The sequence below is a fragment of the Cyprinodon tularosa genome, unplaced genomic scaffold (assembly GCF_016077235.1).
Source record: "Cyprinodon tularosa strain WSP-4 unplaced genomic scaffold, ASM1607723v1 ctg538, whole genome shotgun sequence".
Taxonomy (NCBI): domain Eukaryota; kingdom Metazoa; phylum Chordata; class Actinopteri; order Cyprinodontiformes; family Cyprinodontidae; genus Cyprinodon; species Cyprinodon tularosa.
Genome location: NW_024039272.1, coordinates 166444 through 179059, shown reverse-complemented (window position 1 = coordinate 179059; position 12616 = coordinate 166444). Strand labels below are relative to the sequence as shown.

General features: G+C 41.5%; 1 protein-coding gene across 1 annotated transcript; it reads right to left on the bottom strand.

The window, feature by feature from the left end:
- Positions 1-3303: 3303 nt before the first annotated feature.
- LOC119796142 lies at positions 3304-7978 on the bottom strand. Its single transcript, XM_038304561.1, has 4 exons — positions 7817-7978; positions 7600-7744; positions 6487-6595; positions 3304-3653 (listed from the first exon to the last, which is right to left on the bottom strand). The coding sequence occupies exons 1-4, from the start codon at positions 7890-7892 to the stop codon at positions 3525-3527; spliced, it is 459 nt and encodes a 152-aa protein (XP_038160489.1). The 5' UTR covers positions 7893-7978; the 3' UTR covers positions 3304-3524.
- Positions 7979-12616: the final 4638 nt, after the last annotated feature.

Genomic DNA, 12616 nt, shown 5'->3' with positions numbered 1-12616 from the left:
CATGCCACGTTCAAAGTCACTCAAATCACCTTTCTTCCCCATACTGATGCTCGCTTTGAACTGCAGGAGATTGTCTTGACCATGTCTACATGCCTAAATGCACTGAGTTGCCGCCATGTGATTGGCTGCTTAGAAATTAAGTGTTAACGAGCAGTTGGACAGGTGTACCTAATAAAGTGGCCGGTGAGTGTATAGATGTTAGTTGTAGATGATAAAATGAGGATATTTGGCTTAATACAAAAATTAAGGACTTATTCATCATAAAATATGTTATTCATAAAAGTAATGCTAAAGGTGAAGTTTGTCAGAAGAGAAAGGCTGGAAGGATGGAGAAGAAGAGATGTTCCTGCAGTGAAAAGCAACTTTTAAACAATAGCAGGTAAATAGAGTTCAGTAGCTTCTGTTTGAAGGCTTGAACAGGTTAATATTAGCTTAAATTATTACAAGTGAAAGTAGTCCTGCAACTGTGTAGGAGTATTTTCAATATAACACATCTTGTAAAAAAAAAAAAATTTAATTTATTTTACAAGCAGTTAATTAACAGGAAGGTTAACAATTAAATAGGTCAAATTTAGTACTGATAGATGACTTTCAGGGGGGAAAAAAATAGCAAATAGATTTTCTGATATGGAAATAGCATCATTTATACAATTATTTCATTCAAGATTCTTATTTCATTTGTTATTTTTATTTTTTAATCATTGACACACGTTAAAGATAATGTTTTAGTTTCAATACAGCACATTTAATAACTTCTGAGAAGTCTAAGGCGATTTTATTTTTTCTCTAACTTAATTCTATAATAATACGGAGGACGCTTTAAGTTTAGGTGCAGTTCGCCGGGGATGCCGAGTGGCCTCAGATCGCCCATGATTTTAATATTTTAAAGGAAAATAACCAAACGATTGTTAATATGCATCAGGTGCTTTCAATAGTTTCTAACCAAATGATTTGCAGGATGTTTCGGAATAAAACTATTTACTTAATACTATGATGAAAAACACTTTACTATGTAAAGTTATTTTTTTCTTTTGAGGAATAGTAAATTAAAACGTCTGCTTCAGAACGGCTCCGTGTGACGCAGGAGGCCCGCATCAGCTGATGTCCTGATCACGCATCCGGCTGTGGGCGTTCAGCCGCAACCAGAACAATTAAATTCCTCCCTAATTGGACCTGAAACCATCTGAAAAGCTGAAGTTCAGGACGTCACTGCAGACAAATGAAAACTGAAAACCCAAATGTTCATTCTGAACGTCACCAAGAGAAGATCAAAGGACAATCCAGAACTGAAACCCGAATCAGAATCAAGTTCATTGCCAAGTAGGTTTGCACTTAAAAGGTGTTGATGGTGCAGACAAATTAGATATATATAAAAAATACAAAATCTATAGTTATATATTGATTGATTTTATTACAGACTCAAAGTCCAATATACATTAAAAGAAACAGATACACTAAGAATAATAAAAAAGAAAAGTACAACAGAGAAGGAGAAAAGAACAGATGAATATTTAACTGCACTATATTTGACATTGGTCATCAGTAAAATAATTCTATTAATAAATAAATTTATATATAAGCTTTCTCAAAACAGCCATAAAAGTCCTGACACTAACAGATACAAACCATTCACCGGCACTGGTCCATCTGGGCTTATTTAATAAAAGTCATTTTGTTAATCATCATTATATGCCACCAGGATTTTTTAAAGTTGCACCACAAATGTGTCGTATACAGTGATGCGCAAAAGTTCAGTTTCACTTCGTCAGAACAGAATCCAAACTTCTGGACAAGTAAGTAAGTAAACTTTATTTCTATAGCACTTTTCACAGACCAGGGTCACAAAGTGCTGCACAAATTTATAAAAAGTTTATATAAATTAAAACAACATACAGAAACAGTAAACACAGTATTAAACTAAAAAACAAGTTTTAAAAAGTGGGTCTTTAGTTGTTTCTTAAAAGTGTCTATACAAACAAGAGAACGAAGGGTACAAGGTAGCTCATATACGCCTGAGCGTATATCATACGGACCCGACGGCAAATGTCCTCATCATCAGACAGACGGTCTGTCAACACATGACAAAGATATTTGACTTCATTTGAGACGTTCTATAAAATACCAGATAGTTTAAAATTTGGAAATATTATGTTTTTGCCCTCTTTAGTGCGACAGATCATAATAATACTTTTAGAAGGACCAGCTGAACTTGGACTAAAGATTGCTAGGTCATCAGCACACATTAAATGATTTATAATTACATCTCCAACCATGCAGCCAGTTCTACACAAGTTTAGCTGCTTAGAGAGGTCATTCATATAGAAATTAAACAGTATAGGGGACAAAATGCTTCCTTGTCTGACTCCATTACTGATACAAAAGGACGCAGACACACAGTTATCCCATTTCACCTGCATATACAATATAAAACATACTGTATACAATAGGGGAGAAAACCAGGGGAGAAGTTTGAGGAGTTTTGCTGGAGGTTTCTTCCTGTTCAAAGGGAGTTTTTCCTCTCCACTGTCGCTCCAAGCATGCTTAGTGTGAGGGATTGCTGAAGAGTCAATGAGTCGATGCAATCAGCTGGTTTTCCTTAGATAGAAAACTTTGAATCAATCTGACTGGATGATCTGGTGAACTGGAAAGTGACCTGAGATGACATGATGTGAATTGGAGCTATAGAAATAAACTGAATAGATTATTTCAGGTGACACAAAAAGAACCAAAAGGAAAATATGGAAGAAGGGAAAAGTTTCTGTAGATTAAATACTTTCCATAGAGATAAACCTTGACTGTGACGTAATGAATCAGACTTTAAAACCAAACAGAGAGATTAAAGCTCAGACCCAAAGTCCAAAAGATAAAAGAACCGCTGAGATGAACCCGGTCCATCGCCTGCATGCTTTTAAAGTCACATATTCAGACATTTGCATTTATCTATAAGGAGAGAAAACATTTGAATGAACACCACTTAACTCATTTCTATCTCTAGTCTCTTAGAACTGAAGGCAGAGCTACCTTTAACAGAACAATACTACATTAAACTCACCTTTACTCCACAATGTTTAGATCAGAGGGAACCAATTAAAAACCAGCAGGGTCCGAATAAAGAAAATCATCAACCAGTAAAGTTCTGGAGACATTTTTAATTATAATCCGTTACTTTAAACAGCATTTAACATTGAAATAAATCAAAAAATATTTACAACAAAAAAAAATAGAATTTATTTTTTTACATTTTAAAATCTAAATTGTTTTTAAAGTAGAGAACAACAATCATTCAGTTTGGTATATAGACAATTTCCTGTTTCACATATTTTATTAAACGTGTGTCTGCATAAGAATGCGCCTGGAATTAGATTTACATCCGATTGGATCATCAAAAAATTAAAAAAATAATAATCAAACATTTAAATCTGAGCAATAATGTGTGTCTGATGATCAGCCTCTGTCCTGCACTGCCCTCTAGTGGAACAAAGATGAGGCAGCATATTCAGGTTTTGTCTTCTGAAAGCTCTGCTTCACTGGTTCATCATCCTGTCAGCTGCTTGGTGGCAGTTATCCCACAGCACGTGGTAGTTGGAGCCTCCGACCCTCACAAAGTCCGCCACCGTCTTGGTTCCCTGGAAGTCTCTGGGTTGACCTTTTGGCTGCAGACAGGAAAAGGGTTCAGGACCATTTGATCATCGGATACATCCTTCAAAGAGGTTCAGCCTTAGACTTTTAAAGGCTTAAAAAGCAAAAACTGGGATGTTCTCTAATCTGCACAGGATCAAAATCACCTTCAAACTTGGTTCAGTCCCAGAAAATCAACCAGTAGCCCAGCAGAGCGGGTGCCAGTCAGCCAGAACGATATGGGAAGGTGTGCGGTTTCAGTAGAACCTGTGGATATATAAAAGGCTGCATCCTCCAAGGATTCGGTGTTCTGTCAGATCAGCACACCTCGTGCACAAGACGTGAGATTTGCCTTAATCCCTTTACCTTTTCTTTTTAGTTTATCCATTTAGTTTTGTATGAAAAATAAACTTTAGACTACCTCGACGGGCCTGTATGCCTTTATTCATACACAAAAAAACAATTTAAGGTCAGATTGCCATACGCTTCAAAAAACACCAAAGTAATTAAATAGTTTTTTGTACACGACTAAAGGGATACATGCGCATGGAGGTCGATTAAAGTCTATTTCCTGTACAAAACTAAAGGGATAAATGGGTATTGACTATGGGTATGCTGGTCTGACAGAAAACCGGTCTACTTTAACTGGGTCTTTGAAGGTCCGTGAAAATTAGGAGAGTTTTGGCTGTGGATTCAAACAGGTCCAGCCTTCTCCAGCTTTCACTGCCCATACGCTCTGTCGCTTAGCAACTGTGACAGTTGACACACAAAGCAGGCAAAGAATGGATGCCAAACTTATCACTGCTGTTCTGGGAGCTAATAACATTTTCGCGGAGCTTCAGCAGCAGAACCGTCGTCTCAGATATCAGATTTAGAGTCTGATATTGGAATCTGAGCTTGATTATCAGCCAAACCCATTTCCACAGATAAAACTTTTGAATAAACCAAACATTACCGCCACATAACAGACTCAATAACCATTAAAACAACTTATTTTTTATTAATTTCAGACGGAACTATTCACATATTTTTTGATTATATTAAACCGCACTTCCAATTTTCACCACAGTTAGACGCCATTTTCGTTTTTCTTCTGTGATCCGAGCAGCTGGGTTGCTAGGTCCTGCAATGAATCATGGGATACCCAAGGCTTTAAAGGTTATTCTGTTTCAAAACGATCTGTGTATTGTGAGTGTGAATTTGAACTTGTAGAGAGAGTTACATTTAAGATTTGTATTTGTAGAATAAAATTACCCCACTTGTGAATAAAATTCAGAAGTACAAATTTTAACACCTGTTCAAATTTTAAGTATAAGAACACAAATTCTGTTCTACAAGTTGCGCATAATAAACCACTCTCAGTTTTGCTCCAAATTGTCCAGAACTATTGTTACAAATTAACTTTGGTGTTTTGTAATTGTAGATTTTCTTTTATCTTTACAGAAAAAAGTTAGACCTCTTTAAATTCTTGCGTACAAGTACACAGATTGTATTCTTGAGTTACACATCCAAAATGTCTTCCATTCCAGTCAAAAGTGAAAATGAAGGCGTACCTTGTAAAGCTGAATTTGTGACTCACAGAAGCAGATTCGTACAGTTGCATTCATTGATTTGTATTTGTGTTAAGGAAAAAAAGAATATATATATTTTTTAAGATTTTGTTTAGTTGTAATTTGTTATGCATCATTTGTTTTAGATCAACTGTAGCAAAACCAAAACAAGACATTTTTGATGTGCAACTCACAGAACACAATTTGTGTACTTGTACTCAATAATTTTAAGATGTGTAACTTTATTTTGTAATTGTGATATATTAAAAAAACACCAACGTTACAATGCAGAATGTAAGAAGAATGTGGAACTTGTAGAACAGAATTTGTGTACTTGTACTTTGTACTTCAGATTTTTTTTAATTCTACAAATACAAAACTTAGAATGTAACTCTCTCTACAACTTCAAATTCACACTTGCAATGCACAAATACTTTTGAAACGAAATAACCTTCATAGAAGTGCTTCAGGTTTTCCAAAGTTCTATCTGAATACTGAGGGAGGTGTTTGGCCATGGAGCGCTTTGCTTCCTACACTGGAAAAAAATCTAAATCTAGATAATTCCTTTTTTCTTAAAATAAGTGCATTTGTTCTTGAATTGAGAAGGTAAAAGATACATTTTGCCAATGGAACAAGATAAGTTACATTTAAAATAAGAAAACACATTTGCATTGTCTTATTTCAAGTGTATTTTATCTAAATATCTTTTTGTAAGAGTAAAATACTCATTCCATTGGCAAATAATCTAATTTAACTACTCAAAATAAAGGTAAATACACTTAAGTTAAGAAATTTGTACTTATTTCTAGATTGCTTTTCCAGTGCAGCACCCAATCATTTTACATAGGAACCTCCAGACATTGCTAGCTGCTGCAAGGAGCTGTTCACTCGCCTCTGCGTGACGAGACCAATAAGCACACCTTACAAAAATACACAAGTTCTTCATGTTCACCCTGTGAAGAGGTTATACAGGCTAATACACACCCTTATACTAGAATGTTTTGGGTTTTATAACGGCGCGCTTCAGGCGTTCTCTACTTTTGGGTAACTTTGTTTTTTGTAGTTCTTTTCTTGAAGGTTGTAGTCCCAATAGGACCAGCGTTATTCATGTGCCTGTCTGTCGTGTGATGGCCTCTGTGAGTCTTGGGCTTGTTGGGATTCACAAAAGCAGTCGGTAGCTCCTTTTTTACCCTGGATAGAGTTTAGCTACTGACCCAGCCAAAGGTGAAGGGAAAGGAGCTAAGAACAGGAGCTAGAAGCTACAACTTGAGATATCTGGATTGAGTTCCTTGACATGTTTTATGTGTTTGAGGCTCACCTTCCAGTCTGAGCTCATGTGTCTAACATCCGTCGCCACCGTCTGAGAAGTGATTCCATAATTGTCTCCTTTATGCACCAACCACTGAGAGCCGTCATCCAGAGTCACTCTGCAAAGAAAACACAGGAGCTCTGAGAATTATCTGACCTCAATATTCCGACCTTCTAATGACTAAAGTGTCTGATAAGATCCACTCAGAGGTGCAATCGTCTCTGGGTTTAATCCTCTTAACACCCACCTTATTTAAAGTAATTCTCACCTATTTTGCACACCCAAATGGAAAAGCAAATAACTGATGAACCTTGAGCCCAAATTACTTGTGATACATTATTTGAAAGCTAAAAATATGGTGAGTAAACAACAGCCTAAGCTGCATCCGTTTTTTTTTATTCTCGAAAATAATAGGTCTTTTTTGAACAGCAGTAATAGAGAACTTGCTTGAGAAAAAGCATGTCTCCTTGTATTACATTTGTTCTACATCATGTCAACCACTAATGCAGAACATCTCAGACCTCTAGCTACAACAGTTCCAGAACTGTGGGGCTTTGAACTTTTATCGTCACCAGCGTCTCCAAATCTCTCCAAACAAGATTGTGCTAAATGCTTTTAATAAACTATTTGACTCATAGAATAACACTGAAGCATTTTGATGGAAGTATTGACCAACTCTCAGCTGTGTGTTTCACAGTCTAGCCTTGTCTGAAACCTTATTTCATTGGCTACAAAGCCCAACAGCCTATGTGGTCTTAAAAACAGCAGAGATGGGAAATGCGGAGTCAACAAGTCATCTCCATGTCATGTATTTAGTCCAATCTGCACAGGTCGATTCACGGTGAAGATTGGACTCACCTGCTTCAGTTGGTGGGTAGAACAAATACATGACATGGAGATGACTTGTTGACTCCGCATTTCCCATCTCTGTCCGGGGGGTTTTACCGTATTAACAGGAGAAGCGGCACAAGTGAAATTGGACACTGTCGTTGGACAACATGCGGTAATTTATAAATGTTTTAAATCAGGTTGGGTCGTGATTAGCCAGCAGGTGGGTCTGGATCTGGACCGAGGTTGGCTAATCCGTGACCTTTGCTGTAAGTGTTTGAAGGTTTTACTGACCGAACCCCAGTGTGACTGAAAGGCCAGAATGGAGATGAACTGCTTCCTAATCTCCTCTCAACCTTCTCAGCTTGGTAGACTCGCTTGTTGTAGAGGTCCATCAGATCCTGACCTGACAGGTCATAGCTGTGGGTCCCGGTTGATCCTGTCAAGGAATAAACACACAATCAGTAACTTGGCTCCCTTAAAGCACAGAGCGGCTCTGATAGCTCCTCACCTCCAGACGAGGACTCCACAGAAACAGCCAGCAGAGCGAGAGCTGCTGAACACAGCAGAACTTTACAGAACCTCATGATGGATCGGTTTGTGCTCCGGGGTCCGGTTGAAGTTTTAAAGAGTCCAGAATCTCCTCCCACTGAGTTGGCAGAGCAGGAAACATGTTGGATTTTTCCACAGCAGATTTCACCTGATTGGCTCCTGGTTTAAAGTCCAAACAGAACTTTAAACCAGCTCCACGGATGTTTACCTTCTGTAAACTGATCTGGTTTCAGTTATAGTTCCCCTCATGTCCACTAGAGGCTGGAACACGTTTAGAGACACATGGCTCACATCTCTACTTCGAAACCAAAAGAAACATGAATTTTGATGAATTTTCAATCGGCTGAATGCAGATTTTTTTTCAGCTCTGAGTTTTGGAGCCATTTGCAGAGGAAATGTTTTCCTCGGTGCTGCAGGTTCAGTCTCTGAGCTGCTGCCAAAGCAAAGAGACTAAATGTTCAGTCAGAACTTCAACCTTTCACTCTTGCCAAGTCCATTTTCTTTCCAAGTCAAAGTTTATATAAACAGGTTAAAACTGTTCATATTTTCTGATTTGCCTTCATCATCAGAATACATGATGGGAGGTCTGGAGTGTCATTTGTTAGATTGCATAGGATCTAAACTAAAAGTATTCCCACCTCCAAAAGGCAGTATGCCAAAAGCCCTGTCCCCGAATCTGCCCACATTACATCCTCAATGGCAGCCTCCATCTATGGTTACCAACGGCAACCACAGCCAAAAGAGAAGAAAAAGCTGTTCGACAGAGGCGTTGGTTTGTACGGAAGAGGATTAGGGCCACTGAAAAAAAAAAAGGTTAACTGATGTTCCCCTGTTAGGCGGGGCTTTAACTCCCATCTCCGGCAGAACTTCGAACCTATCCCGGGGGAGGCGGGGGACATTGAGTCCGAGTGGACCATGTTCCGTTCCTCCATTGTCGAGGCGGCTTATCTGAGCTGCGGCCCTATGGTTGTCGGTGCCTGTCGTGGGGGCAACCCTCAAACCCGTTGGTGGACACCTCCGGTGAGGGATGCTATCAGGTTGAAGAAGGAGGCCTATCGGGCCTTTTTGGCCTGTGGGACTCCGGAATGAGCTGATGGGTACCGGCGGGCAAAGCGGCATGCGGCTCGGGTGGTTGCTGAGGCAAAAACTCGGGTCCTCCATCCGGCGTCTCAGGAGGGGGAAGCGGTGCAGCACCAACACTGTTTAGAGTGGGCATGGTGTGCTGCTGACCTCGACTCGGGACGTTGTGGGTCGGTGGGCGGAATACTTCGAAGACCTCCTCAATCCCACCAACATGCCTTCCATTGAGGAAGCTGGGCCTGGGGACTCTGGACTGGGCTCTCCAATCTCTGTGGGCGAGGTCGCCGGGGTGGTTAAAAAGCTCCTCAGTGGCTGGGCCCCGGGGGTGGATGAGATCCGCCCGGAGTTCCTCAAGGTCCTGAATGTTGTAGGGTTGTGTTGGCTGACGCGACTCTGCAACATTGCATGGACATTGGGGGCAGTCCCCCTGGATTGGCAGACTGGGGTGGTGGTCCCCCTATTTAAAAAGGGGGACTGGAGGGTGTCCTCCAATTGCAGGGGAGTCACACTCTTAAGCCTCCCAGGCAAGGTCTATTCGGGGGTGCTGGAGAGGAGGGTCCGTCGGATAGTCGAACCTCGGATTCAGGAGGAGCAGTGTGGTTTTCGTCCTGGTCGTGGAACGCTGGACCAGCTCTACACCCTCAGCAGGGTCCTGGAGGGTGCATGGGAGTTCGCCCAACCAGTCTACATGTGCTTTGTGGACTTGGAGAAGGCGTTCGACCGTGTCCCTCTGGGAGCCCTGTGGGGGGTTCTCCGGGAGTACGGGGTGCCGGGCCCTTTGATACGGGCTGTCAGGTCCCTGTATGACCGGTGTCAGAGTCTGGTCCGCATTGCCGGCAGTAAGTTGGGCTCGTTTCCGGTGAGAGTTGGACTCCGCCAGGGCTGCCCTCGGAGTAGAGCCGCTGCTCCTCCACGTCGAGAGGAACCAGTTGAGGTGGCTCGGGCATCTGGTTATGATGCCTCCTGGACGCCTCCCTGGTGAGGTGTTCCAGGCACGTCCCACCGGGGGGAGGCCCCAGGGGAGACCCAGGACACACTGGAGGGACTATGTTTCTCAGCTGGCCTGGGAGCGCCTTGGGATTCCCCTGGAGGAGCTGGATCAAGAAGATGGATGGATGGATGGGTTAACTGATTTTTAAATTTTATTTCAGTTTAACATGGGAAAAAAGTCAGAATTCTGACTTTTTTCTCAGAATTCTGACTTTTTTCTCAGAATTCTGACAGCTAACAAACATGTTAGCATCAAGCCATAGCCATGTCTGTTTTAGAGACTAGCTCTCTTGTTTTAATGACCTTCTGCTCCTCCATTAATGAGGGGACCCCTCGGGCACGTAAAAAGTTGCCTAATTCCGTCACTGGCCCTCTCAACAACTCACATCTTTGTCAGTGAAGCTGAGTGCTATGTGAATTTATTACAACATAATAATACCTGCCTGTTTTGTGTGAGAGTTAATGTTTTCCTCAATAGTTTATCTAATTAGGACAGTTCCTCTGCCCTGATATGCAGCTATAATCTTCATTCTGCACGTGGCAAAGATTCTGGAATGGAGTGAGAGCGCCGTCCTTCAGCTAAGAACAAAGTGGACTTTTTTTTTTAGGCTGGAGCCATGGATGTCTCCTCATCTGTAAACATGTATGATGCAATGATGTCATTACGTCTTTCTCTTTTGCAAACACTTTCCACATGAGAGGAGCCTTTCCAGATGGATACAGAGAAGAATTCAGGTTGAACTAAAGCAGGAATGTCCAAAGTGGGTCCTGGAGGGCCGCTCTCCTGCAGGTTTTAGAGGATTTCTGGATTTTCATTGATAGCTGATGATCAGGCTTTTGCTGAACTGGAATAATCAGACTCAGCTTTGCTGAAGCAGGAAACTATCTAAACCCGCAGGACAGCGTCCTTCAAGGACCGACTTTGGTCATGTCTTGTGTTTATATGTGCTTTTTTGTGCGAAGGTGTTCTTTTGATATCTCAAACTGTATCCTGATAAAGTGTGAAATATGCTTGGTAGCCCCGATTTGGTAACCTGACTCCGCCAGATGGATTTGCTCCGCATATCCATCTGAAAACCTTCCGTTGAAGTAATTTTGGGAAGGAGCGAAAATACTGGTTAGCTGATTGGCCTATGTTGGTGATAGACGGGCCAAATAAACCAATCAGATCAACGAAGCATATGACGTACTAACAGAGCGACGACGAAGAGGAGCCAATTGATAGATCAAACTCTTGCCGAAACCAGTCGGGAGGAGAGCAAAAACATGTTTTCCTCTGAGAAAAGCCTCCAGAGCAGTGTTTTGCTCTTCTTTCAGTGAAGAAATACTCTGTAATTCCGATAAAACTTGCTCGATAGCCACGCTAACGCTAGTTTCATCGGCTGAAGCCGCCATGTTCTTTAGACGGAACTGTCGCGCTTCTCGTTGCGTCACACCTCAACCCGCCTCAAAGCCAACGCTGATTGGACGTTCGTTTGGTGAACGGCTCCAAATTTTCTTTAACGGAGAGTCTCCAGACTGATTAGCATGTCCAGGGGTGATGCTGAGAAACTAGTCCATGCATTTGTTACTTCAAGGCTGGACTATTGTAATTCTTTACTATCAGGAAGTCCACAAACTGTAGTTAAAAGCCTTCAGCTGATCCAAAATGCTGCAGCCAGAGTTCTAATGAAAATGAAAAAGAGAGATCATATCTCTCCTATCCTGGCTTCTCTTCATTGGCTTCCTGTTAAATCCAGAATAGAATTTAAAATCCTCCTTCTCACATATAAAGCCTTAAATGGCCAAGCTCCATCTGATATCAGAGATCTGATTGTTCCTTATGTTCCTAACAGAGCACTTCGCTCTCAATCTGCAGGTTTACTAGTGGTTCCTAGAACTTCTAAAAGTAGAATGGGAGGCAGATCTTTTAGTTCTCAGGCTCCTCTCCTGTGGAACCAACTACCAGTTTTAGTCCGTGAGGCAGACACCCTGTCTACTTTAAGGCTAGGCTTAAAACTTTCCTTTTTGATAAAGCTTCTAGTTAGAGTGGCTCAGGTTATCCTGAGCTATCTCTATAGTTCTGCTGCTATAGGCTTAGACTGCTGGAGGACATAGGGACCCCTTTTTCATCATTCTGCTTCATTCTCTCTCTGTTCTCCTATTCTGCAGAATCTGATAATTCAATCTCTAACCTTCTGCTCTCTCTGCTTTTCCTCATAGTAGCTTCATCTGGTCTGTTCCTGTTTGGCTGTGACTCCATCCTGGAAAGAAACATCAGCTGTGCTGCTGCCATCAACACCTTTGTTTATAGATGTTGGAGCTTGGCCTGTTTTCCAGTGTGGTCCTGTTTCTCTGACCGTGACTGAGTGGATGTGCTCTCTTCGTCCTCTGGCATGGGAGCTGCCTTGGAGCTCGTCTGCCTGGCTGTGTGTTTCCTGGACGGGGCCGCCTTTTACAGCTGCTTTTTGTATCTCTGCTTCTGTCTCCTTGAACCCCGGTCGGCCTCGGCAGATGGCCGCTCACACTGAGCCTGGTTCTGCTGGAGGTTTCTTCCTGTTCAAAGGGAGTTTTTCCTCTCCACTGTCGCTACAAGCATGCTTAGTGTGGGGGATTGTATTTGAGTCAATGAGTCAATGCAATCAACTGGTTTTCCTTAGATAGAAAACTTTGTATCAATTTGACTGTATGATCTGGTTGAACTGTAAAG

What these genes read in the sequence shown, in the direction of transcription:
- LOC119796142 (XM_038304561.1), bottom strand. Translation starts at nt 7,892, where the DNA reads ATGAGGTTCTGTAAAGTTCTGCTGTGTTCAGCAGCTCTCGCTCTGCTG. An exon ending in TGTGGAGTCCTCGTCTGGAG is followed by an intron (nt 7,745 to 7,816) that starts GTGAGGAGCTAT and finishes ATTCCTTGACAG; the next exon opens with GATCAACCGGGACCCACAGC. An exon ending in TTCAGTCACACTGGGGTTCG is followed by an intron (nt 6,596 to 7,599) that starts GTCAGTAAAACC and finishes TTTTCTTTGCAG; the next exon opens with AGTGACTCTGGATGACGGCT.